This window comes from Dendronephthya gigantea, unplaced genomic scaffold (assembly GCF_004324835.1).
Source record: "Dendronephthya gigantea isolate DGI-Jeju-01 unplaced genomic scaffold, DenGig_1.0 000051F, whole genome shotgun sequence".
Taxonomy (NCBI): Eukaryota; Metazoa; Cnidaria; class Anthozoa; order Malacalcyonacea; family Nephtheidae; genus Dendronephthya; species Dendronephthya gigantea.
The window spans coordinates 462,817-490,609 of NW_021163061.1; the positions used below are offsets into that span (position 1 = coordinate 462,817).

Genomic DNA, 27,793 nt, shown 5'->3' on the forward strand with positions numbered 1-27,793 from the left:
AGCATAGAAAAGCATTATCCAATTAGACGAAAGCTTCCGAGAGCTGCGACATGTCCCGGGAACCAAAACTGAAATCGAACATAGTATAATTGTATAAAGGATTAAATTGGTACGGATGAATTTGAGAGTTTCACCCGGCAAATTTGGGAGTTTAAAATTTTATCCGTACCATTTTTTTGGTGCTGTACTAAAAATTGTCAGTCGTGTAAAATGTAATTATTTATTATTATTATTATTTAATTTAATTGGAGCTTTAAATACCTTTTCATACAACCTGACCCAGATATTATTATGACAAATGTTTTTTTTCATACGAAAGAATTGTCACTGGAGTATATTTTGCAAATCTTTCTTCTCTTACTCGTTATGAATGTCATCTGTCGTATATAGCAGTCTCTTGTTCATATTTTTCACGGCCGATCGCGTTCATGGAAGAAACCAGTGATTTTTGAACTATATTTTATCGGTTATTTCACGTCGTTTGTTTCCGCTATTCAACCCGCCTTGTGTACATAACAACAACTCTTTGTGTCGAAAACAAGGTCAGGTGAAAAATCAACATCGTAAAACCGATATTTTAATGTTCTAGAGTTTCGATCTCTTGACATGCCTGGAGCAAATTTGTGCAACAATCCCACCCTTTGAATTATTATGATACAGTATCTGCACAACTCGTAAAAGAAAAAATAAGATGAGTTGTGAGACATATTGCATAAGTTCCATTAAATGAGAGAAGGTTTTTTTTTACCAAAGAAATTGTTTCTGATACCTTTTGAATGTGGATTCAACTCATCCGATTTATTGCAGATCTAACTTGGTTGAGCATCGCCCGTCTGCTTCGCGAGGCGTTTGGGTCGCCTCTTTGGATGACAACGGGCAGCAATGCTGAGTTTTTTCGGGTGAATTTGGACTTGGTCGGGTGAGAATTGAGAAACGTTGATGTGGATTGATGTGCATGAACGTACATGCATGGATAATAGCATAGCTGTGACATCACGCTTTGTTTCCGCATCTGTCATCGTGTGAGGGAATTCACAATACGATCAGAATCGGAGGGGAATCGGGCTAACGCAAACATTAGCGACACAGGCGTCATCATATTCTTTCAACATCGCCCCGGATCATTCCATTACTCAGTCGAAAATGAAGGCTTGCACAATCCTGTTCGAGTTTCTCGTGCTGCTAAAAATCGTAAATATCGACGCGCAAACTTGCGACCAAATAAAATACACAACAATCAACGACATTCGTCGCAGCACGAAGTTTAAAGTTAAACCAAGCTCCAAAATATGCGATCGCAATTTCATCAAAGACGACAACTGGTATCGATTTGACAGTGTGGCTGGTAATACAATACCAGACCACAATCCTACGCGTGGTTTCTGTGGTACGTTCGTTCCAATTTGGTTTAAAGGCACTCATCCAACACAAAATAACGTTGTGACGAACGCCAAAGCCTGTGCCGCCGTACCGTTTTTGAGACCAGAAGGATGTGGTATTTCTTACAATATTAAAGTAATAAAATGTGGTTCGTTTTTCCTGTATCGTTTGAAAGAACCACAGCAATGTGATTTTGCTTACTGTGCTGGTAAGATTGCTTTGTTAAACTTGCAAATAAATCTGGGGCCGGTTGTATCAAGCCCGTTTAGCTTAAACGGTGGATAAGTCAAAATTAAATAACACTCTTACATCTCTCTTGAATGAGTCAACTTGAATATTATGCACTGAATATGTAGTTGTAAACAGTAACTTTGTATTAAGGTTAAACACATTTTTTTTGCTTCTTGAATGAAACGATAGACTTGCCTTCTATTTTGAACTTAACCACCGTTTAAGCTAAACGGGCTTGATACAACCAGCCCCTGATGTAAGATAACTAAATATATACATGTAGGAACGCGAAAATATCGCCCACTTTACGGTATACACAGACACTGTTCCTTAGGGGCTGATTACATGGAATCTTTTCAGCCTGGCTTACAGGGCTGAAAATTCTTCTTTGCTCTTATTTCTTGAAACAAATGTCAAAAGTTGCTACGATAATCGTGTAATAGATGCGAAACTGAAAACAGGTAATTAGATTTCAATTGTGGGCAGACTGAACGCTTTCAATTCTGTTTTTTAACTGCAAAAAACAGCTAGTGTTAGCATTGAGATCTGCATGCATGCGTACGTTATAAAACATAATAACATAAAACGAGCTTTATCGCATAACAGGAAGCGCTCTTAGGTTCTACGCAAACACGTTTGGAAAAACATTAGTAAATCAACATGACTCTTGGAATTAGAAAGTCCAATATCTACACATTTCCTTTGCAAGTTAAGGGTTCCTAAGAACTTCCTATGGCCCTTCTTTATCGTGTTTAGCCGAGTGCCTCTTCCATTAGGAAAATGGATGCTTGACTTTCGACTGTAAATTCTTGTTTTCATCGCTGTCATTTATAGTAAGATCTACGTTGTCTGCAAACCACGCCGGGGAAAATGAAATATAGAATTGATCATGGGGTATAATTGATTCCCGGAAGACGAATTACAATCATTAAAACAAGACTGATGGAAGAGTTGGTTTATTAGCTGAATAATTAAATCAAACACCGTCCAAACCTCCCCTTGTCCTTGAGTTCTTTGTCTCCGTGTTTTGTTTTCTTTATATTCTTAATGATAATAGTATGTTTTCTTGATATTATCAGGTATAAAAGCTAGACAAAGATCTTCAGTTAATTCAGACCTTTTCAAAACGAAACAGGGATTGCTGATGATTGCAATTTTCTGTTTCAGTGAAACACAGTTGATGCTAAACTAAACATAGGGGATGTTATTATGTACGCCATCAGCTAGCAGCTTAATTTTGTAATGACATTTCCCCTCAAATGGGGAAAGAAATTCGGCTTAATGACTATGACAAAATGTAATTTGAATGCGATATTAAAATACCAATATAATCGGATTAGAAACACTTGTCCGGGCCTGATATCGATCAGCATTGCATTCTGCTGTGTGATGGCCACTGCCTGTCTTGATAAGATCGACTCTCAATAAATTTCAAGCATCGGAAGCCTCGGTCAACATTGTCATTGCCGCAAATATTACCTCAACAGCTTTTATTTTTCTATTTTTAAACTCCCAGTTAACTCCCTCGCTCTGTTTTTAGTGTCAAATTTTTATCATAGCATTGCAAACGAGTTTGGGCAGGAAAACGTTGATATAATTATCTCATTAAGAGGTCATCGTCGACTTATAAACAAAGGCAAATATTCAACGCACTGCGCAAATCTATTGTCTCAAAGTTCGACTTGTGGACTGCGCCCAATTTTTTTACCTTCAGCTTGGCGTTAACGACACACCTCTAACCGCAAATAGCAAAATTCATTTCGCATTTTCAAAACAAATGTCAGGTTTCGGAAGCCTAGAAAAATGGCTCATTTTGTTCAAACATCAAGTACTTACTAAGACAAATTCTGGCTGGGAAATTGCCCAAAATCTACATTCAAACGAGACTTGAAATTGCTCGCTTGCTTTCAGAGGTAGCCGTATTGGTTAGGCTAAAGGTCTCTAATGAATTGCATCTGATGGCGTTCAAACTACGATCGTTGCATGAGAATATGTAAATGTAAAGTTTGCATCGTTCTCTAGGGCATTGTCAGACACGCAGCCGCAAGGAAAAATGAACTGTGTAAAAACCACTTTGAGATATTGATCTTAATTTTATCTATTGTATGTTAGGCACCAAGTTACCAAACGCTCCATGTTCAGTCACTGGAGAAACACTTCCTGTTTGCCCTGGTAAGATTTTATTACCCTTAAAAATACGTTACTAAAGTACGTTGACACCTCTCTAATACAGTCAGCTCTCTAATAAAGACACGTCTCTAATACAAACACCTCTCTAATACAGACATCTCTCTAATACAGACATCTCTCTAATACAGACATCTCTCTAATAAAGACACGTCTCTAATACAAACACCTCTCTAATACAGACATCTCTCTAATACAGACATCTCTCTAATACAAACATCTCTCTAATACAGACATCTCTCTAATACAGACATCTCTCTAATACAGACATCTCTCTAATACAGACATCTCTCAAATACAGACACCTCTCTAATACAGACATCTCTTTAATACAGACATTTCTCTAATACAAACATCTCTCTAATACAGACATCTCTCTAATACAGACATCTCTCTAATGCAGACACCTCTCTAATACAGACACCTCTCTAATACAGACATCTCTCTAATACAGACATCTCTCTAATACAAACATCTCTCTAATACAGAATCTCTCTAATACAGACATCTCTCTAATACAAACATCTCTCTAATACAGACATCTCTCTAATACAGACATCTCTTTAATACAAACACCTCTCTAATACAGACATCTCTCTAATACAAACATCTCTCTAATACAGACATCTCTCTAATACAGACACCTCTCTAATACAGACATCTCTCTAATACAGACATCTCTCTAATACAAACATCTCTCTAATACAGACATCTCTCTAATACAGACATCTCTCTAATACAGACATCTCTCTAATACAGACATCTCTCAAATACAGACACCTCTCTAATACAGACATCTCTTTAATACAGACATTTCTCTAATACAAACATCTCTCTAATACAGACATCTCTCTAATACAGACATCTCTCTAATGCAGACACCTCTCTAATACAGACACCTCTCTAATACAAACATCTCTCTAATACAGACATCTCTCTAATGCAGACACCTCTCTAATACAAACATCTCTCTAATACAGACATCTCTCTAATACAGACATCTCTTTAATACAAACACCTCTCTAATACAGACATCTCTCTAATACAAACATCTCTCTAATACAGACATCTCTCTAATACTGACATCTCTCTAATACAGACATCTCTCTAATATAGGCCCTTCTATGATGCCTCTGACTGACACAGGCATTACTTTAACATGAACACTTTTTGACAGTAACCCAATCATGATTTAAAACTCGGTTTGATCGATACAGGGGCGATACCACGTGTTGTTGTCGGCGCTGGCATAAAGCACGAGGATACTCAAGAAGTCAGACTAAAATGCTTCTGGGAAAGTCCTGGAAACCTGTCGAATATCGAGTATGAAGCTCGATGGTTTGGAGACATTTCGCATCCGGAGCCTAAAATTCAGAGAAATTTCACCGGGTCGGAGGTTCCGGAATTCTTGTTCCAACCAAAAATCACGAACGACAAAAACGGTTATGAATTTCATAAGAACGTAAGTGGAAACACGCTATCATTTTAACCTTTACACTCGAGCTTATAGCGAGGCTAAGAATTCACTTCCACTAGCAGCTGCTGCTATGCCCTAAAGTTCTGGGAATTGAATCAGGAATCGGGGCCCTGACACATTCAAGACTTGTGTAGAAAAAGGGAAACAATTTACGGCAGTGGTTTTACTTTATGTTGAATGAAGTGAAAATATTGCTCTAAATCTGTCATTCACAGCTCAAATCTTTTGTTTACATAATACATATCATGTCTTTTGCAGACTATTTCAGACTTTAGAAATATTCGAAAATATTGTCAATTCGTAGCCACGATAAACCTCTTTGTATTTGCTTCAACTTTGCAGGTCTATTGTTCAGTCCGGGCTCGTTTTAAGACGGGCAGTTGGTCAAAATGGGTTTCGAGCAACCGAATTTACACAGGAATGGAGGTTTGTGATTGATAAAGTTGATAAAAGTCGATTCAGAATTGCATGAAGAATAGTAAATTCAACATTATTTACGCAGGTAACTCCGACATATATTCCAATCAATGATTGTGGCGAAAGTGATCGTGAAGTTATCATCACCATAAGACCTCATCTTCCAATACGCGTGAGACCTGTTAAGATCGATATTGCTTCACCAACGACGAAATTGATCGATGAAATATGCGTTGTCGGTGAAAAAGAGGGATTTCAGGATTGTGGGATCGTTTTTGAGACGGGCCACCGTGTTGGGAGACCGATAAGGTTCAAATTGATGACGAATTGTGGGACGGGTGACAAGTCGAAGACTCTGGCCGCTACGTACAAACTGCAGCATAGTTTCTTTGATTTCAACATCAATAGATTTTGGGTGAACCATGCGTTTCCAACGATTAAGGTAGGCTTTTGTGCTCGAATCGGTTTGGTTACTGTTGAAAAATGAAGTCGCTGGTCGCTAGTTAAAACTAAAAGATTCGCTAGTCTTCTAAGGTTAGCCAAACCAGGAAACATTGTTTCTTAGCCATGTTTCATGAAGGTGAAAAAATACTCAATTACAACCTTTCACTTCTTAGATTAGTAGAAAAAAGTACAAAAAGCAACAATGTCGGTCCACAGGAGATCCACACTTTCAGACATTTGACGGCAGGTCAGTAGAAATTCATGATCTACATTAAGAACAGATTTCTTTGCACTTTCATTTCCGATAAACAATCCAAGTTCTTAATGGAGTTCTTGGATTAATTTTCGTTAGCAGTTCGCCAAGTTAAAATATGATTTTTTTTTCATTCAGGCGATACGATTTTTTTGGTAGAGGAACGTTTTTATTATATGGAAATAAACATTACGGAACAGAGGTCAGGAGTTTATAAATAAATTTTTACCACCATCACAACTCTCATGCAACTCTTGTCTCAACGTTTGATCAGGTCATGAGAGTTGACGAGAGTTTTCCCTCGTTTGACTGCTACGTGTGGTAATATCCAGTCAACTCTCATGCAACTCTTGTTCTCGTTTGACCAGGTCATGAGAGTTCACGAGAGTTTTCCCTCGTTTGACTGCTACGTGTGGTAATATCCAGTCAACTCTCATGCAACTCTTGTTCTGGTTTGACCAGGTCACGAGAGTTGACGAGAGTTTTTCCTCGTTGTTTGAAGGTACATGTCGCTAATTTCCTATAGATTCACGTACGGCAAAGAGCGTGTAATGGTGGAACTCCAAGCTGTAATTGTGGTGTCGCCATCAGAGAAAATCTATTCTACAAGATCTATGACATGTGCTACGTAACTCCTGGTCGTCCTTGGTGGGAAAACAACGTCAGGTCCCGTCTTAGAACTCATCAACTTCGCGACTTCAAACTCAGCAGATTTTATTCGGCAATCACCCAAAAAGGCTCAACAACAAAGTTCGAGGTACAAGAAAGATAAAAACTTCACTTCGTCTAAGTTCCGTTCTGTAGTAACACTGGATCAATAAGAGATGATCCTTACTGGACCTCTAGGAAGAGCAGTTTAGAACTGATAGAACTATCCAGTATAAATAAAGTTTGTTTAATTTAGGTTTCTTCCTGTATTAACACTGGATCAATAAGAGACGATCCTTACTGGACCTCTAGGAAGAACAGTTTAGAATTGATAGAACTATCCAGTATAAATAAAGTTGAATTAGTTTAGGTTTTCTCCTGTAGTAACACTGGATCAATAAGAGACGATCCTTACTGGACCTCTAGGAAGAACAGTTTAGAATTGATATGCAGTATGAATTAAGTTAGTTCAGTTAACGTTCTATTGATCTATTCATTTCGGTAAAGATCACTTTGCCGTCTGGTGTGAAAGTTATCGTGGATCGTCAAAGCTGGGGGCTAAATATTTACGTTTGGGCACCTGCTGATCTTGAACATCCGAGCGAAGGTTTGTGTGGCAATAATAATGAAAATTCCAATGATGATTTCGGGCAATGGAACTCTCCGAATCAATTTGGAGAACATTGGAGGTACGTGCATTGCAGTGATGAAGAAAATATGATGACTGTTCTACATACAACTAAAACTCGATAAAGATTGGCTTGGATTTCCCTATTTCATTCAGCTTCAGCTGGAGACTTTTTTGAATGAACTATTTTGAAAGCATAGCTGATTACATGAATGCGCATTAATTTGATATTCTTTTTTCTCTTCAAACTCTTTCTTATAAAGAGTCCGCAGTCATCTCACTCAGTTTGATTACAAGGGGAATAAATTTGAAGAAGATCAACTAGATGATGGCTGCGACCAAAAGATATGTGTTTGCTCTCAAGGAGGCATCAGACGATGTGGTCGTGAAGCGGAAGCAATCTGTTTTCCAGATCTTGGCGGGAAAGACGCGAGAAGACACCATCAAGGATCAGGCATTGGTAAATGATCACTTTAATAACACCTAGATAGAAATCTTATCAGTTTAGTGTTTTAAGGAGAAGAGGTTGACTACTTTTTACATGTACAATCAGTATAACCTTTTCTTGACCCGCCATTCTTACTACAAAAGGAAACCTAAACTAAATTAACGTTATTTATACTGAAAAGTTGTAAGTCTAATATACTATGGATCATATCGATATCCAGCTATCCACTGAAGGAAATCAATGCAAACTTAACTGTATTCGCACTAGATTACTCTGTCAGTATTAACTCCAGGCTAAAAACAAACTTATCTTAACTTTTGCCAAACAGGAGAGTGTCCAAATCGTCCTAAGCGGGCGTTGATGCTGGATGATGACACAGTGGACGATCAAGACGCCATCCCATCATTTAATCCAACAGTAACCAGGGTTAATTTAACACTGACGTGGCCGACACCTTCAGGGATAACTAAGGATAATGTCACACAGTTTTGCGAGAAAAAATTGCGTTACTCCAAAGCTGGGGCTGCCTGTGGACAAGTTGAAGGGGTAGATGTGGATGGTTTGGTACAACAGTGTATAACTGATATACAGGTAGGTAATATTTCCCTTAGCAAATAAATCGTCAGGAGAACTGAATCCACAGCTCGCTATTAAGTCTGACGAATTCGCACATCAGTCAAAACTCTGAAATAACAAGCTTAATCCCTGCCTAAGGCCCTAAACGATTGAAAATGTACTCTTTTTGTATCTTAAAAGGCGACTGAAGATTTCTCGTGGGCAGCAGGCAACTTTGCGGCGTTGGAAACATCTTGCATTGCAAATATTTTCAACAATATTTCGTCGTTCAAGAACACAACTGACGGAAGTATTGAACTGGATACAGACATCCTCACATCGCTTTGTCCAAATGACTGCTCAGACAAGGGAGATTGCGTTAATTCAACGTGCATTTGCCACAAAGATTACACCGCTGCAGATTGTTCAATCTCATTGAAAGACAGTCCACTCGTCTTTGATATCCGCAAGTCAGGATTGTGTGACAGACGGCGAAGACCATGTCGGACTGTTGGTGTGTTTGGTTTCCCGTTGTTGGACTCAGAGAAGCTTACCTGCCATGTCCAAGAATATAAGGTAAATTGCATCGTATTTTTTTGTAGTCCATATCTTCTTTTGATCTTTTCATTCCATAATATCTCTGACCAACTCCCCTTCATCTCTTCTTATTACGTGTCCATATCATCTCAACCTTGCTTCCCTCATCTTCTCTGCAATGTCCACCACCTCACATCTTCTTCTGATCTCTTCATTTCATAATATCTCTGACCAGCTCTCCTTCATCTCTTCTTATTACGTGTCCATATCATCTCAATCTTGCTTCCCTCATCTTCTCTGCAATGTCTACCACCTCACATCTTCTAATCTCTTCATTTCATAATATCTCTGACCAGCTCTCCTTCATCTCTTCTTATTACGTGTCCATATCATCTCAATCTTGCTTCCCTCATCTTCTCTGCAATGTCTACCACCTCACATCTTCTAATCTCTTCATTTCATAATATCTCTGACCAGCTCTCCTTCATCTCTTCTTATTACGTGTCCATATCATCTCAACCTTGCTTCCCTCGTCTTCTCTGCAATATCTACCACCTCACATCTTCTTCTGATCTCTTCATTTCATAATATTTCTGACCAGCTCTCCTTCATCTCTTCTTATTACATGTTCATATCATCTCAACCTTGCTTCCCTCATCTTCTCTGCAATGTCTACCACCTCACATCTTCTTCTGATCTCTTCATTTCATATCTCTGACCAGCTCTCCTTCATCTCTTCTTATTACGTGACCATATCATCCCATAACAGTGCCGATCTCTTTACACAGGTCATAGACTCAGTATGGAAACCCAGCAATTCAAGGACCTTATACCCAGGACAACTGGTCGACCTCACTGAAGTGAAATGTTCACTGCCAGAATCCCCAGTAAATATCGGTGACTATGGCAACGAAGGCGTAGCAGCCGCTGGACTAAAGATTGCGATTTCAAACAACCGCATCAATGCCTCCAAAGACTCCGTGTTATTTATAACGTATGATTCTGTGTGTCAAGAGTGCAACACGACTGTAGGGTGTCATCTTCGAGTATGTATTCAACTAGTAATAATTTTAGCTACAAAGATTTTCCTAACCACAGAAAATGCAGCCGAAATTGTTGCAATAGACAATTGGGCAGATGTAAAAATGTCAGAATGCGATACAAAAGTATAATTGTATGCGCAAACCAATCTTTGCCATTAGTAGGTTCGTCTCTGTTGTGGTGACATTCTCAATGTCACTTCCTCTACAACGATTTGTTGATCTAGATTAATTCAAAGATGAAAGAAGCGACTCTCTAATCGATGAAGATATCGTTCCACGTTATTGTATATGATTTAAATTAATCGCTTCGTGTTTTTTTTGTCTTTGCAAAAAGGCTGATGCTTGCATCATATCTGGTCATTGCTTCGCTATGAACGACAGTAACCCACGTGATTGGTGTCAACAATGTTTGCCAGAATCGTCGACTACTTCCTGGTCAAAACGCAAAGGTAAAAATGCTTCGTTGAAGGGTTTCTTGAAGATGTATCAAAGGTACACTCATGAGTTAAGACAATAGAGCAATTACAAATGGGAAAGAAAATAACTTCTCGACCCGAAAATATTTTATTTATTTCTATCCCAAAAATTCTAATATTTGTGAATTTTTCTGCCATTTTATAGATAACAGACCACCAATTTTAACATCGTCCAGTGTGTTTTATGCCTTCAAAGGCAAAGAGCTTCGCGTACAATTGAGCGCTGACGATCCAGAGAATCGCACAGTCCAGTACAGCTTTGCACAAGGCAAAACATTTGGAGCTACTTTGTCTAAAAACGGATCATTCACGTGGATTAAAAACGACAGAGGAACCACGGCGTTTGTCTTTAATGTTACCGACGAATGTGGAGCGTATTCTACTCTTAATGTATCTGTAGTATTGAAGGACTGTTCCTGCGTGAATTCGGGTGAATGTCATCCAGACTATCGTTATCTTGATGGGGCTGGGAATTTCACGTGTTCCTGTCTTGCTGAGTATACGGGTGACCTGTGTGAAGATGACGTTGACGAGTGCGCTGCTTCAAATCCTTGTCATAATGGAAGTTGTGTTAATGAAAAACCTGGCTTCTCCTGTTCCTGCTTTCAAGGATACACTAGTCACCTTTGTCAGACTGAGGTAAAGTTTCTTACTCCACAGAAACCTCCTCCCCCGGTTGACTGCACAGATGCTACTTCATCAAAAAGAAATCATTCTTGATAGACCTCTAGGAAGAGTAGCTTTGAACTGACAGAAATATGAATAAAGTTAGTTTAGTTGAGGTTTCCTCAAGAGATGATCCTTACTGGACCTCTAGGAAGAACAGTTTAGAACTGATAGAGCTAAAAAACACAGTTTTGTCACGTCAAAGCGACAGATTTTATGTCCAAAAAACGGATTTATATCCTTTCAAAATTCGAGCTATTGTGTATTTTTATAGATAAACGAGTGCGCATCGAATCCGTGTTTTCTTGGTGTCACGTGTACAGATCGCGTCGCTGGGTTTAGCTGTGGTCCGTGCCCCCCTGGATATACTGGCGATGCAAAGTATAACTGTAGCAGAGTTGATGGAAGTGAGTGATGGGAAACTATCAAATACTTATGATAAACTTTGTGTATCAAATTTATCAAACTGGTTCAATTGCTTTGGTTAGAAAATAGAAAGTCAGTCTTAGTTGTTTCTTTACAATGCACTGTTTTAATATTCGCAGAGGTAGACGAATGCATAGAAAATCCCAAAGTCTGTCACAACGCCAGTTGTAAGTTTTACAATGGATCCTACCAGTGTAGGTGTATTGATGGGTACACTGGAGATGGCGAGAATTGTACAGGTATATGATAGCATTTAGTTCTTGATGTGCTGTTGCTCTGTGTCCAAGCCAGAATTCAACTGTCCCATTGCAACACAAAAAATGATCATACGAATAACTGTAGACTAGTCACTATATGTCCAGGAGATAAATGGGTCTATTTTACCAGCATTGTTCGTTGATTCAAAATGTTTTCATTATTTAGATGTGGACGAGTGTATGGGACACCCCTGTCTTAAGCATGCCACTTGCATCAATACCAAAGGAAGCTACTTCTGTGTCTGCGCGAAAGGTTTTACTGGTGATGGTGGAAATAACTGCTCTGGTCAGTAGAAATGTTTTCCTGAGTTTCAAATTCTCTTAATACAAGTCATGACGCGCTCAAATTAAATTATATGTTTTTAAAACAGAGCTAGTGAAGGATGGTTGCAGAACTAGAACTTTTTTTTGATATTTGGTTAGCTTATTCCTTTAATATATTTAAAGCTAATTTCTCTAAACTTTCAGATATCAATGAATGTGCGCATACTCCGGACGTGTGTAATCCTCAGGCCAATTGTAGAAATACCCCGGGCTCGTTCTTCTGCCATTGCAAAACAGGATTCACTGGAAACGGTGCAAATTGTACAGGTATTTTTCTTAAATGAAACCTCCCGACCAAACAGCTTTCGTTGTGGTACAACAGGCCCCTGACATTTAAATGATTTTGTTTTTCGTTACTGACACCGTTTTTACCGTAGACATAGATGAATGCGCTCAGTCTCCTTGTCACGAGCACGCGAGATGTAACAATACAATGCCCGGATATGTTTGTGAATGCAGGCAGGGATATTTAGGAGATGGTAAAAACTGTACAGGTAAGATGTGGTCATAATGATTCCATGATCATAATTTCGATGCTAAAAAGCAATTCCTTTCAGAGAACAAACCACCTCAATTTTCGACGCCAAATATGTTACTTGGTATCTACGAGGAGTCTTTGCGAGTTCAGATCAAAGCCGAGGACCCTGAAGATCAAAAAATCACATTTACTTTGTTGGAGAATGGAACAATAAGTTTAAGTTCAGCTTCTATCACAAAAGATGGACGCATGGATATATCTCTAAGTGGAAAGAACGGAACAGTCTATGTTCAAGTGGAAGACGTGTTGGGAGGAAGGAACGTGCTAATTCTTCACGTGAATGCCATGCAATGCCCATGTGAACACGGTGGTAAATGTTACCAAAAGAAAAGCGTTAAATATCCAACGACACCATCCGACTATCTCTGTGAATGCAAGGCTCCGTTCTCAGGAAACTTCTGCGAAATTCGTCCAAATCCATGCGATGAACGGCCATGTTATTTAGGTCTCACGTGCTCACTCGCTCAGAATTCCGAAGGATTTACTTGTGAAACTTGCCCGCCTTTATTCAAAGGAGATGGGAAAACCTGTGAACTTGATACTACCAAAGGTGAAATACTGTTTAAGAGTGCGTTAGTGAGAACTTACTGTTTAACAATATATTTATAATATAGGTTTAAACTATTATAATACTTTTCCAACCGTAGAAAAAAATTCTGTGGACTCCTCAATTAAACTCACGAACCAACAATGGAATGAAAAGTTGGCAAAGAAAACATCGAAAGAATATAAGAATCTCGTTTCTCGACTTATTGAGGAGGTAGGAACCAGGAAATGTATCGTTATAATTTGCGCTGCTGAGTTTGTGAAACTATTTGTTTTCATATTTTTACAGATCAGAGATATTTACAAACAACTTCCCGGATTTAGTTTTGTCATGGTTAAAGAGCTCAGGTAAGATTTTTTAAGATAACTGTAAATATGTGATTGGCAAGTATGCTGCATTTTGTTTTCTCCCAGGCAAGGCAGTGTGATCGTTGATTTCCAGATAATATTTACGAAGAAAGTAGACAATCCTCTTGAACCCTTGGAAAAAGTGGCAAAAGCTGGAAAACTGGGAAATATGACTTTTGAAATTCAGCGTTTAGATGGTATGTGAACAATGACATGTCTGTTCTAAACTGTTCTTCTTAGAGGTCCAGTAAGGATCATTTCTTATTGATCCAGTGTTACTACACGAGGAAACCTAAACTAAACTGACTTTATTTATACTGGATAGTTCTATCAGTTCTAAACTGTTCTTCCTAGAGAATCCAGTGTTAATAAAGGAAGAAACTTAACTGAATACATATCTTTAGATACAGATGACTCGTCGACGGAAGACAGGATCCTGGGGTTGGATAAAACTATTTTCATTGTTATTGTGGTCGCCATCGTCGTTCTCATCCTGATCATAATCGTAGCAATCTGCTTACGAAGACGACGTGAGAGAAACAGCGGAGCAGCGACGTTAAACAAATATCAAACAAATATGACTTACACCATCTCGAACCAAGCTGGCGAGGGAGCCATGGTTTTGAATTTGGAGGAAATGGAAAAACAAAAAGAAGACGACGACGATGAGATTGATTTAGAAGTGTTTCATAATGACAAAGTTTGCACGAAAGAACAAATTAAGTTGACATGATCTGAATACATCGTAAACAAAGACGCTAGATACTTCGTTGACTTTTACCACCAGTGAAGCATAGCATGTTAAGTTTTTCATAGTATATGTAATCTTTATTGTGTTCTATTCCTTTTAAAACTTCAAAGTACGACAAGGAAAACCTTAAACAAAATAATCAAGAAATTGTGACAGGGAAAACTTGCCCGTCGTCTTTAGTTTAGACATTTGACAACGCGTTATAATTTCGTAAATTTTCTTCGTAAATTTTCTCCTGTAGCTAGAGATTCTGCATATTTTGACAATTACGTATGCGTTTAACATAATCTACAAAATACAGTACTTTTGTACAATAGTTCGCTAGTAATATTAAACAGATTTAGCTATTTGGTTATAAGTTTAACTCCTTTACAGCTTCGACTCAGCCTGATTTATAACATTGTTGGAAACAGCATGCATCTAACATCGTTTTGAAACAATTTTAAGATGTTTTACTCCAGTAAACAGTTTTACCCTATTACCATATACTTAACTTAATGAGTAAATTAATTCTGCTTCATTACTCACAATTCAAAAGAAGCAGATGAAATGTTTTGCATTTCGCTTGAAATTTTAGCCTGTGGAATTAACTCCGGAAGACGAAAACACAATCATTATACGCGGAAACGAGGAACACCGAGGAATTAAAAACAAATTTCTATACGAAGGCAATTAAGGAAAAGTTACAGGTGTGAGGTGTGCTACATTTGACATAATTCGTCGTTTTTCAAATGTCGTAATTTTATTGTAATTCGGTTTTCGTCGAAATCGGATTTCGCATAAAGGCTTAAAACCCTGCACCTATATATAGCGGGTTCCCTTCCGTGTTCCGCATTGAATAGTTTAATTTGTTAGAGCGTTAAGTCAAGTTTCAACATGCAGTTTTAATCTGGTTTGACTCTAAAATCGACTTCAAAGTTGATAGAATAGGTAATGTCGGTTTTAAAATATCTCGCGTGAGACGTTTGGTTAGGGTATGAAGAGGTATGGATTGTATCATGTGGCGTGCATTTACAATTATTATATATGATAATATGGTAGTGACATCATATTATATTATCATGTCGACATTGGAAATAAAATAGACAACAAAATAAGGAAGTCAATTTAATCACGTCCGCGACACGGGCGGATCTCTTCAACTTCGTGAACTATAAGCGCTTCATTCATCTAAAAAATGAAAGTTTTCATAATCGCATTTGGAATCGTTGTGCTTCAGACGCCCGCTATTGACGCGCAAACTTGCGACAAAATCACATACACTACGATTAATGATATTCGACGCAGTACAAAATTCAAAACGAAGTTAGACTCCATATTATGCGATCGTAATTTCATCAAAGACGACAAATGGTATCGATTTGACAGTGTGGCTGGTAATACAATACCAGACCACAATCCTGGCAATGGTTTCTGTGGCACGTTCGTTCCAATTTGGTTTAAAGGCACTCATCCAACACAAAATAACGTTGTGACCGATGCTGATGCCTGTGCTGCCGTACCGTTCATACATCCAGCAGGATGTGGTATTCGTTATAATATTAAAGTAATAAAATGTGGTTCGTTTTTCCTGTATCGTTTGAAAGAACCAAAGCAATGTCATTTCGGTTACTGTGCTGGTAAGATTGCTGTTAAATCTTGTTACAACCTCGAATTCATTATTTGTATTGTATTATTACATATAACCACATACAGGGTTAAATAATTAAATACATCAGTTGCCTAATACAGGCTAATAGTTGCCCGAAACTGTAATAAAAAGGTTGAATGTATGAAAACGGGTTCAGTCGAGAAATTTTACATCCACAAAAGGAATTTCTGTTTAAGCTGCTTTGCGAGTAACGAAGATGTTGTTATCGTTTTCCATCGTTTCTAAACTTCCTTGTGTATAAGACAACCATATTTTCAAAAATAATAACACAACCTCGCCATCAACCCGTCGTAAAAGTAAAACGTTTAAACGCGGTTTGGGGAAAACAAAACCATCACGTGGGAAATTTTGCGAAACATTCCTCGTCATAGTATGTGGTCCTTTCTGATATTTTAATTAGAATTGATATTAATGTACATACATACTTAGAAAGTGCCCCTGCTGATCTCGTGTTTGTATTTCTGGTTTTAGGTACTAACCTGCCAAACACCACATGTTCAACAACAGGTGAAACATTTCCAATTTGTCCTGGTAAGATTCATAATGACTCCGTATGGGTTCAAACCATTATTTTTCAAAAAATTAAACATCATGCTAATACAGACATCTTTCTAATACTGACATCTCTCTAATACAGACATCTCTCTAATACAGACATCTCTCTAATACAGGCATCTCTCTAATACAGACATCTCTCTAATACAGACATCTCTCTAATACAGACATCTCTCTGATACAGACATCTCTCTAATACTGACATCTCTCTAATACAGACATTTCTCTAATACAGACATCTCTCTAATACAGACATCTCTCTAATACAGACATCTCTCTAATACAGACATCTCTCTAATACAGACATCTCTCTAATACAGACACCTCTCTAATACAGACATCTCTCTAATACAGACATCTCTCTAATACAGACACCTCTCTAATACAGACATCTCTCTAATACAGACATCTCTCTAATACAGACATCTCTCTAATATAGGCCCTTCTATGATGCCTCTCTGACTGACACAGGCATTACTTTAACATGAACACTTCTTGACAGTAATCCAATCATGATTTAAAACTCGGTTTGATCGATACAGGGGCGATACCACGTGTTGTAGTCAACGCTGGCATAAAGCACGAGAATACTCAAGAAGTCAGACTAAAATGCTTCTGGGAAAGTCCTGGAAACCTGTCGAATATCGAGTATGAAGCTCGATGGTTTGGGGACATTTCGCATCTCGAGCCTAAAATTCAGAGAAATTTTACTGGACAGATGAATTTGGAATTTTTGTTTCAACGAGCAACCACGAACAATAAAAATGGATATGAATTCCATAAAAACGTACGAGTATAAACTTGTTTCACTTTTAACGGAATCTTGGTAGTTGTTGTTCAGCGGCCTTAACGCTTTTCTTATTGCTATCTGCTATCTCGCGTAAATATAATAATTTCATAGCAAAATTAATATAATAATTTCATAGCAAAATTAATATAATAATTTCATAGCAAAATTAATATAATAATTTGATAGCATAAACCTCTTTGTATTTGCTTCAACTTTGCAGGTCTATTGTTCGGTCCGGGCTCGTTTTAAGACGGGCAGTTGGTCAAAATGGGTTCCGAGCAAACGAATTTACACAGGAATGGAGGTTTGTGATTGATAAAGTTGATAAAAGTCGATTCAGAATTGGATGAAGAATAGTAAATTCAACATTATTTACGCAGGTAACTCCGACATATATTCCAATCAAAGATTGTGGCGAAAGTGATCGTGAAGTTATCATCACCATAAGACCTCATCTTCCAATACGCGTGAGACCTGTTAAGATCGCCATTGCCTCAACAACAAACAAACTAATCGATGAAATATGCGTTGTCGGTGAAAAAGAGGGATTTCAAGGTTGTGGGATCGTTTTTGAGACAGGGCACCTCGTTGGAAAACCGATGAGGTTCAAATTGATGACAACTTGTGGGACGGGTGACCAGTCGAAGACTTTGGCCGATACTTACAATCTGCAGCATAGTTTCTTTGATTTCAACATCAATAGTTTTTGGGTGAACCATGTGTTTCCAACGATTAAGGTAGGCTTTTGTGTTCTTATCGGTTTGGTTACTGTTAGAAAAAGAAGTCGCTGGTCGCTAGTTAAAAGATTCGCTAGTCTTCTAAAGTTAGCCAAACCAGGAAACATTGTTTCCTAGCCATGTTTCATGAAGGTGAAAAAATACTCAATTACTACCTTTCACCTCTTAGATTAGTAGAAAAAAGTACAAAAAGCAACAATGTCGGTCCACAGGGGATCCACACTTTCAGACATTTGATGGCAGGTCAGTTGAAATCCATGATCTACAGTAAGAAAAGTTTTCTTCGCACATCCATTTCTGACAAACAATCCAAGTTCTTAATCGAGTTCTTGGATTGATTTTCGTTAGTAGTGGGCCATGTTAAAATATAATTTTTTTTAATTCAGACGATACGATTTTTTTGGTAGAGGAACGTTTTTATTATATGGAAATAAACATTACGGAACAGAGGTCAGGAGTTTTTATAATAATATTTAGCTTAAGACTTAAGCTTTTTGTCTTAAGACCATCAAAAGACTGCTACGAGTGGTAATATCCAGTCAACTCTCATGCAAATCTTCTTCTCGTTTGAGCAAATCTTCTTATATGCGGATAATTTCCTACAGATTCAGGTACGGCAAAGAGCGTGTAATGGTGGAACTCCAAGCTGTAATTGTGGTGTCGCCATCAGAGAAAATCTATTCTACAAGATCTATGACATGTGCTACACAACTCCTGATCGTCCTTGGTGGGAAAACAACCTCAGGTCCCGTCTTTATACTTATCAACTTCGCGACTTCAAACTCAGCAGATTTTATTCCGCAATCACCCAACAAGGCTCAACAACAAAGTTCGAGGTACAAGAAAGATAAAAACTTCTCTAAACTTCAAGTTTAGTTCTGTACTAACACTGGGTCAACTTCAAGTTTAGTTCTGTAGTAACACTGGGTCAGTAATACAGTTAGCCTTACAAACAGTTTAGAGCTGATAGAGCTATCAGTATAAATAAAGTGAGTTTAGTTTAGGTTTCGTCCTGTAGTAACACTGGATCAATAAGAGATGATCCTTACTGGACCTCTAGGAAGAACAGTTTAGAGCTGATAGAGCTATCAGTATAAAAAAAGTTAGTTTAGTTTAGGTTTCCTCCTGTAGTAACACTGGATCAATAAGAGATTATCCTTACTGGACCTCTAGGAAGAACAGTTTAGAACTGATAGAGCTATCAAGTATAAATAAAGTTAGTTTAGTTTAGGTTTCCTCCTGTAGTAACACTGGATCAATAAGAGATGATCTTTACTGGACCTCTAGGAAGAACAGTTTAGAACTGATATCCAGTATGAATTAAGTTAGTTTAGTTAACGTTCTATTGATCTATTCATTTCTGTAAAGATCACTTTGCCGTCTGGTGTGAAAGTCATCGTGGACCGTCAAAGCTGGGGGTTAAATATTTACGTTTTTGCGCCTGCTGATCTTGAACATCCGAGCGAAGGTTTGTGTGGCAATAATAATGAAAATTCCAATGATGATTTCGGGCAATGGAACTCTCCGAATCAATTTGGAGAACATTGGAGGTACGTGCATTGTAGTGATGAAGAAAATGTCTGATATCTACATCTTTTGATGGGGATTCGCTCGGATTTGTCTGTACTCATCCAGTTTCAGCTCCAGAGTTTTGTTAATGAACTATTTTGAAAGCATAGTTGATTACATGAATGCGCATTATCTGTAAAAATCTTTTTCCAACTCTTTCTTATAAAGAGTCCGCGGTCATGTCACTCAGTTTGATTACAAGGGGAATAAATTTGAAGAAGATCAGCTAGATGATGGCTGTGACCAAAAGATATGTGTTTGCTCTCGCATCAAACGATGTGGTGGTGAAGCGGAGGCGATCTGTTTTCCAGATCTTGGCAGAAAGGACGCCAGAAAACGCCATCAAGGATCAGGCATTGGTATAAATTACCACTTTAATAACACTAGGTGGCTTAGTCTCTCGGTGTAGTTTCTCAACAAAGAGAACAAAAAGCTAAGCATTTTACGCCAAAGAGACTATACTGATAGTATTACAACCAGTATAGTCTATTTTTGTCACATATTTTTTTATCTTTCTCTGAGAAGGAGAGTGCCCAAATCGTCCTAAGCGCGCGTTGATGCTGGATGATGACACAGTGGACGATCAAGACGCAATCCCGTCATTTAATCCAACAGTAACAAGGGTTAATTTAACACTGACGTGGCCGACACCTTCAGGAATAACTAAGGATAATGTCACACAGTTTTGCGAGAAAAAATTGCGTTACTCCAAAGCTGGGGCTGCCTGTGGACAAGTTGAAGGGGTAGATGTGGATGGTTTGGTACAACAGTGTATAACCGATATACAGGTAGCTAATATTTCCCTTAGCAAATAAATCTTTAGGAGAATACACCTTTTCCTAATGACGTCAAACGCGGAAAGTATGATGTTACACAAAGTTTGATTGGCTCGATAGTTTTGTGGAGCCAATCAAATTTCGTGTAACATCACGCAGACTTTCCGTATTTGACGTCATTATAAGAAAGGTCTATTGAATCCACAACTCGCTATTAAGTCTGAGAATTCGAACGTCAGCAAATAAACTCTGAACTAACAAGTTTAACCACTGCCTAAGGCCCTAAAGGATTGAAAATGTACTCATTTCGTATCTTACAAGGCGACTGAAGATTTCTCGTGGGCAGCAGGCAACTTTGCAGCGTTGGAAACATCTTGCATTGCAAATATTTTGAACAATATTTCGTCGTTCAAGAACACAACTGACGGAAGTACTGAACTGGATACAGACATCCTCACATCGCTTTGTCCAAATGACTGCTCAGACAAGGGAGATTGCGTTAATTCAACGTGCATTTGCCACGAAGACTACACCGCTGCAGATTGTTCAATCTCATTGAAAGACAGTCCACTCGTCTTTGATATTCGCAAGTCAGGATTGTGTGACAGACGGCGAAGACCATGTCGTAATGTTGGGGTGGGTTTGGCTCCCCGTTGTTGGATTCAGAGAACCTTACCTGCCATGTCCAAGAATATAAGGTAAGTTGCATGACTTGCATCGTATCTTTCTTTATCTCATATCAAGTTTTAAAATGTTTCAAGTTTTTGTAGTTTATATCTTCTTCTAATCTCTTCATTTCATAATATCTCTGACCAGTTGTCCTTCATCTCTTCTTATTACATGTCCATATCATCTCAACCTTGCTTCCTTCATCTTCTCTGCAATGTCTAGCATCTCACATCTTCTGATCTCTTCATTTCATAATATCTCTGACCAGCTCTACCACCTTACGAAAGAGTGAACAATCAAAACAGTGTCGATCTCTTTACACAGGTCATAGACTCAGTATGGAAACCCAGCAATTCAAGGACCTTATACCCAGGGCAACTGGTTGATCTCACTGAAGTGAAATGTTCACTGCCAGAATCCCCAGTAAATATCGGTGATTATGGCAACGATGGTGTAACAGCCGCAGGACTAAAGATTGCGATTTCAAACAACCGTATCAACGCCTCCAAAGACTCCGTGTTATTTATAACGTATGATTCTGTGTGTCAAGAGTGCAACACGACTGTAGGCTGTCATCTTCGAGTATGTATTCAACTAGTAATAATTTTAGCTACAAAGATCTTCCTAACCACAGAAAATACAGCCGAAATTGTTGCAATAGACAATTGGGCAAATGTAAAAATGTCAGAATGCGCTCCAAAAGTATAATTGTATGCGCAAACCAATCTTTGCCATTAGTTGGTTCGTCTCTGTTGTGGTGACATTCTCAATGTCATTTCCTCTACAACGATTTGTTGATCTAGATTAATTCAAAGATGAAAGAAGCGACTATGATGCCTCTCTAATCGATGAAGATATCGTTCCACGTTATTAATAGTATATGATTTAAATTAATCGCTTTGTGTTTTTTTTGTCTTTGCAAAAAGGCTGATGCTTGCATCATATCTGGTCATTGCTTCGCTATGAACGACAGTAACCCACGTGATTGGTGTCAACAATGTTTGCCAGAATCATCGACAACTTCATGGTCAAAACGCAAAGGTAAAAATGCTTCGTTGAAGGGTTTCTTGAAGATGTATCAAAGGTACATTCTCATGAGTTAAGACAATAGAGTAATTACAAATGGGAAAGAAATTAACTTCTCGACCCAAAAATATTATATTTATTTCTATCCCAAAAATTCTAATATTTGTGAATTTTTCTGCCATTTTATAGATAACAGACCACCAATTTTAACATCGTCCAGTGTGTTTTATGCCTTTAAAGGCAAAGAGCTTCGCGTACAATTGAGCGCTGACGATCCAGAGAATCGCACAGTCCAGTACAGCTTTGCACAAAGCAAAAAATTTGGAGCTACTTTGTCTAAAAACGGATCATTCACCTGGACTAAAAACGACATAGGAACCACGGCGTTTGTCTTTAATGTTACCGACGAATGTGGAGCCTATTCTACTCTTAATGTATCTGTAGTATTGAAGGACTGTCCCTGCGTGAATTCAGGTGAATGTCATCCAGACTATCGTTATCTCGATGGAGCTGGGAATTTCACGTGTTCCTGTCCTGCTGAGTATACGGGTGACCTGTGTGAAGATGACGTTGACGAGTGCGCAGCTTCAAATCCTTGTCATAATGGAAGTTGTGTTAATGAAAAACCTGGCTTCTCCTGTTCCTGCTTTCAAGGATACACTAGTCACCTTTGTCAGACTGAGGTAAAGTTACTCACTGATGTTACCCCATTAGAAAGAAATCAGCTTCACCAGTCCTCTAGAAAAAACAGCTTCGAACTGATAGACATATGTAGTTAGTTTAGTTTAGGTTTCCTCCTGTAGTAACACTGGATCAATAAGAGATAATCCTTACTGGACTTCTAGGAAGAACAGTTTAGAACTGATAGAATCCTTTACCAGCTGATAGTTTCGTAGTTAAGATAGCTTTATAGTCGAGTTACACAAAATCTTGTAAACCATTCTAGTGAAGATAAAGCGGTCTTGCTTTGAAATATACAGAATAAAATTGTACTAACTACGGTAACATTTTTCGGAATAACTTCAATTTTAGATCTGATAGAGCGATCCAGTATAAATAAAGTTAGTTCATTTCATCCTGTGGTTCATCCTGTGGTAACACTGGATCAATTTGACTCTTATTAAACCTTCAGGAAGCACAGTTTTGCAAGCCAAACTATTAGAGATTTTTGTCTTATATGCCGTATTTGTACTTTCACAGATAAACGAGTGCGAATCAGACCCTTGTTTCCCAGATGTCAATTGTACGGACCAAATCGCTAGTTTTAGCTGTGGTCCGTGCCCCCCTGGATATACTGGCGATGGAAAGTATAACTGTAGCAGAATTGATGGCAGTGAGTGTTGAGAAACTATCAAATACTTATGATAAACTTTGTGTATCAAATTTATCAAACTGGTTCAGTTGCTTTGCACTATAAATAAGTTTTTATTTCTCTAAACTATGCACTGTTTTAATATTCGCAGAGGTAGACGAATGCATAGAAAATCCCAAAGTTTGTCACAACAACGCCAGTTGTAAGTTTTACAATGGATCGTACCAGTGTAGGTGTATTGATGGGTACACTGGAGATGGCGAGCATTGTACAGGTATATGATAGCATTTAGTTCTTGATGTGCTGTTGCTCTGTGTCCAAGCCAGAGTTCAACTGTCCCATTGCAACACACAAGGTGATCATACGAATAACTGTAGACAAGTATAATGTAATTTTAGGTACCCTATTAATGGAGCAATAAGGTCTGTAAGGATCACGGGTCAGAATTGACAAAGCATGTATATAAATAAATAAATAAAGTCACAATATGTCCAGGAGATATATGGGTCTATTTTACCAGCATAGTTCGTTGATTTGAAATGTTTTTATCATTTAGATGTGAACGAGTGTAAGGGACACCCCTGTCTTAAGCATGCCACTTGCATCAATACCAAAGGAAGCTACTTCTGTGTCTGCGCGAAAGGTTTTACTGGTGATGGTGGAAATAACTGCTCTGGTCAGTAACTGCTCTGAGTTTCAAATTCTCCTTAATACAAGTCATGACGCGCTCAAATTAAATCATGTTTTTAAAACAAAGCTAGTGATGGATGGTTGCAGAAATAGGACGTGTTTTTCTGGTGTTTGGTTAGCTTATTCCTGTTAGCTTATATTTATGGCTAATCTCTCTAAACCTTCAGATATCAATGAATGTGCGCATACTCCAGACGTGTGTAATCCTCAGGCCAATTGTAGAAATTCTCCGGGCTCGTTCTTCTGCCATTGCAAGACAGGATTCACTGGAAACGGTACAAATTGTACAGGTAATAAATACTTCCATAAAAATCTCGCAACCTTTTGCTATCATAACGAGTTTTATCGCAATTCTATTTTTCCAGACATTAACGAGTGCCAACAAAATTCTTCCGTCTGCCACTATCTGGCTGCCTGTGGCAACGTTCCTGGTTCGTTTTCATGTCATTGTAATGATGGCTTCACTGGAGATGGAAAGATGAACTGTACAGGTATTGAACATATCCTGTCGGAGGCTCTTAACTGCCTAATCCTTCGAGAACGTCTTCAGTCGTTGATAGTAAAAATTTAGTTTAAAATCGTTTATTTATCCCGCAGACATCGACGAGTGTCAACAATCTCCTTTCGTCTGTCATTCTCTTGCCTTATGTTCAAATGTGAGAGGCTCTTTTGAATGCCAGTGCAAAAATGGTTTCACTGGAGATGGAAAGACGAATTGTTCTGGTAAAAATACGTTTAATTTCTAGTTTTAATTTACCTAGGGTTGTAGGAATATGACACAATATATTTGGTCAGTGGACTTGTTTGAAAGATATTTAAGGATACTAACTGTAGAAGAAAGGAATGTTTTAAATGAATTACAATTAAAATAGCGCGACCGATTCGTCAGGCATATATGAAACATTTTATGAAATACGATTGAGCGGTTATAGCTGACATTTGTTCATTTCAAGATATCATATATATTGTAATATATTGTAGACATAGATGAATGCACTCAGTCTCCTTGTCATGAGCACGCGAGATGTAACAATACAATGCCCGGATATGTTTGTGAATGCAGCCAGGGATATTTAGGAGATGGTAAAAACTGTACAGGTAAGATGTGGTCATAATGATTCCATCATCGTAATTTCGATGCTGATAGCGACTTTCCAATCTTTTCAGAGAACAAACCACCTCAATTTTCGATGCCAAATACGATACTTGGAATGTACGAAGAGTCTTTGCGAATTCATATCAAGGCAAAGGACCCTGAGGGTGAAGAAATCACCTTTAATTTGTTGGAGAATGGAACAATAGGCCTAAGTTCAGCTTCCATCACAAAAGATGGACGCATGGATATATCGCTAAGTGGAAAGAACGGAACGGTCTATGTTCAAGTAGAAGACGTGTTGGGAGGAAGGAACGTGCTAATTCTTCACGTGAATGCCATGCAATGCCCATGTGAACACGGTGGTAAATGTTACCAAAAGAAAAGCGTTGAATATCCAACGGCACCATCAGATTATCTCTGTGAATGCAAGGCTCCGTTCTCAGGAAACTTGTGCGAAATTCGTCCAAATCCATGCGATGAACGGCCATGTTATTTAGGTCTCGCGTGCTCACCCGTTCAGAATTCCGAAGGATTCACTTGTGAAACTTGCCCGCCTTTATTCAAAGGAGATGGGAAAACCTGTGAACTTGATACTACCAAAGGTAAAATACTGTTCAACAACGTAACGTTTAGTATACTAATGGGGATGGAACGAACGAGAATAGTCTAGACTCTAGAACTTATAGTTTATCAATTGTGGTAAATGTTACCAAAAGGAAAGTTTTGTAAATATAAAGTATTTCACTTCGGTGCAATTTCATATATTTAATAAACCTTTAATAATAATAATAATATAATATATAACATAGTTTTAGAAGATTATAATACTTTTCCAACCGTAGAAAAAAATTCTGTGGACTCCTCAATTAAACTCACGAACCAACAATGGAATGAAAAATTGGCAAAGAAAACATCGAAAGAATATAAAAATCTCGTTTCTCGACTTATTGCGGAGGTAGGAACCAGGAAATGTGTCGTTATAATTTGCGGTGCTGAGTTTGTGAAAGTATTTGTGTGTTCATTTTTTACAGATCAGAGATATCTACAAACAACTTCCCGGATTTAGTTTTGTCTTAGTTAAAGAGCTCAGGTGAGATTATTTAAGATGACTGTTGATATGTAATTGGCAAGTATGCTGCATTTTGTTTTTTTCCAGGCAAGGCAGTGTGATCGTTGATTTACAGATAATATTTACGAAGAAAGTGGACAATCCTCTTGAACCCTTGGAAAAAGTGGCAAAAACTGGAAAACTGGGAAATATGACTTTTGAAATTCAACATGTAGATGGTAGGCCATCAAATATACGTATTTTTGAATCAATCTACAAAAAAGAACTACACTGACCTATTACTACTCTATACTGGATAGCTGTATCAGTTTTTATCAGAAGGAAACCCAAACTAAACTAAGTTTATTTATTTATACTGGATATAGTTTTATTGGATATGTTTCATGCATCTTTTTATTTTGCGTGTGACGGTATAATTTATTTTTAGATAAAGATGACTCATTGAGGGAAGACAAGATCCTTGGCTTGGACCAAACTATTTTCATTGTTATTGTTGCTGTTGCTTTGGTCGTATTCATCATTATCACAATCATTATCTGCTCAAAAAAATGTCATCGAAAAACACCCAAGTTAATTAAATATCTACCTAGCATAATCACAGGCTGGCATAATAGGGCCAGGAATATAACAGAAGCAGAAAATCCAGAAGGAGAAGAAATGGATTTGGAAGAGATTCGTAATGAAAAGGTGTGCACAAAAGAGGAGATAAAACTGAACTGATTGTTGTGCATTGTAAACGGCCACCATAATGTAGTATTGTTCTCAGATCGCACTTCTGCAACACTAAAGTTTGAATAATGTTTCCTAATTTGACTTTACAGTAATAAATGACATAGGTTTGGTGTCGAAATGAGCTGAATATATATTATAACCAGGTATTTTAATATTCAGACAATTATATTTTACTTAATAGCAAGCTACTTCAGTTATGATGATAGTAATACCATATGACTACAGTATATCCAATGATGTCCCAAAACTTTAGCTTTTATGGAGCTTAACTTCAATTTATGCAGTACTTGATATATGCATGTACATGCTAAATAAGTCTATAAATCCATAAATCCATTATATGTATCTAATGTTTGTACAATATATTATATTGATATAATTTGATTTTGATGGAGATTCTGTTCACTCAAAAACGCTGTATAAATTTCTGAATAGTCATTTTTGAGCAAATAAAAAAAAATGCTGTATAATTTTAAAACGACTTTTTATTACCAAAGTCAAGTATACCATATACTGGTATATTGGACCTTTACTGTTTTTT

At 37.9% G+C, this 27,793-nt stretch overlaps 1 protein-coding gene across 3 annotated transcripts; it reads left to right on the forward strand.

The window, feature by feature from the left end:
• The first annotated feature begins 1,102 nt into the window (after positions 1 to 1,102).
• On the forward strand, positions 1,103 to 27,605 carry LOC114528661 (von Willebrand factor D and EGF domain-containing protein-like). 3 transcript variants are annotated; one of them, XM_028550330.1, is made up of 27 exons: positions 1,103 to 1,588; positions 3,724 to 3,783; positions 5,016 to 5,260; positions 5,618 to 5,701; positions 5,778 to 6,134; positions 6,310 to 6,383; positions 6,528 to 6,591; positions 6,916 to 7,146; positions 7,545 to 7,726; positions 7,929 to 8,125; positions 8,442 to 8,704; positions 8,870 to 9,244; positions 21,652 to 21,909; positions 22,254 to 22,368; positions 22,543 to 23,036; positions 23,554 to 23,686; positions 23,817 to 23,939; positions 24,222 to 24,341; positions 24,523 to 24,645; positions 24,721 to 24,846; positions 24,953 to 25,078; positions 25,337 to 25,453; positions 25,523 to 26,053; positions 26,294 to 26,406; positions 26,483 to 26,541; positions 26,608 to 26,738; positions 26,948 to 27,605. In XM_028550330.1, exons 1-27 carry the CDS (start codon positions 1,144 to 1,146, stop codon positions 27,238 to 27,240), a joined length of 5,439 nt encoding a protein of 1,812 aa, XP_028406131.1. In that variant the 5' UTR covers positions 1,103 to 1,143; the 3' UTR covers positions 27,241 to 27,605. The 3 variants fall into 3 exon arrangements, with proteins under 3 accessions (XP_028406131.1, XP_028406134.1, XP_028406132.1); XM_028550333.1 differs by lacking the exons at positions 21,652 to 21,909; positions 22,254 to 22,368; positions 22,543 to 23,036; ... (8 more) ...; positions 26,294 to 26,406; positions 26,483 to 26,541 and adding exons at positions 9,994 to 10,251; positions 10,583 to 10,697; positions 10,870 to 11,363; ... (6 more) ...; positions 13,583 to 13,695; positions 13,771 to 13,829; XM_028550331.1 differs by lacking the exons at positions 21,652 to 21,909; positions 22,254 to 22,368; positions 22,543 to 23,036; ... (10 more) ...; positions 26,608 to 26,738; positions 26,948 to 27,605 and adding exons at positions 9,994 to 10,251; positions 10,583 to 10,697; positions 10,870 to 11,363; ... (8 more) ...; positions 13,896 to 14,026; positions 14,234 to 14,765.
• The last annotated feature ends 188 nt before the right edge of the window (positions 27,606 to 27,793 follow it).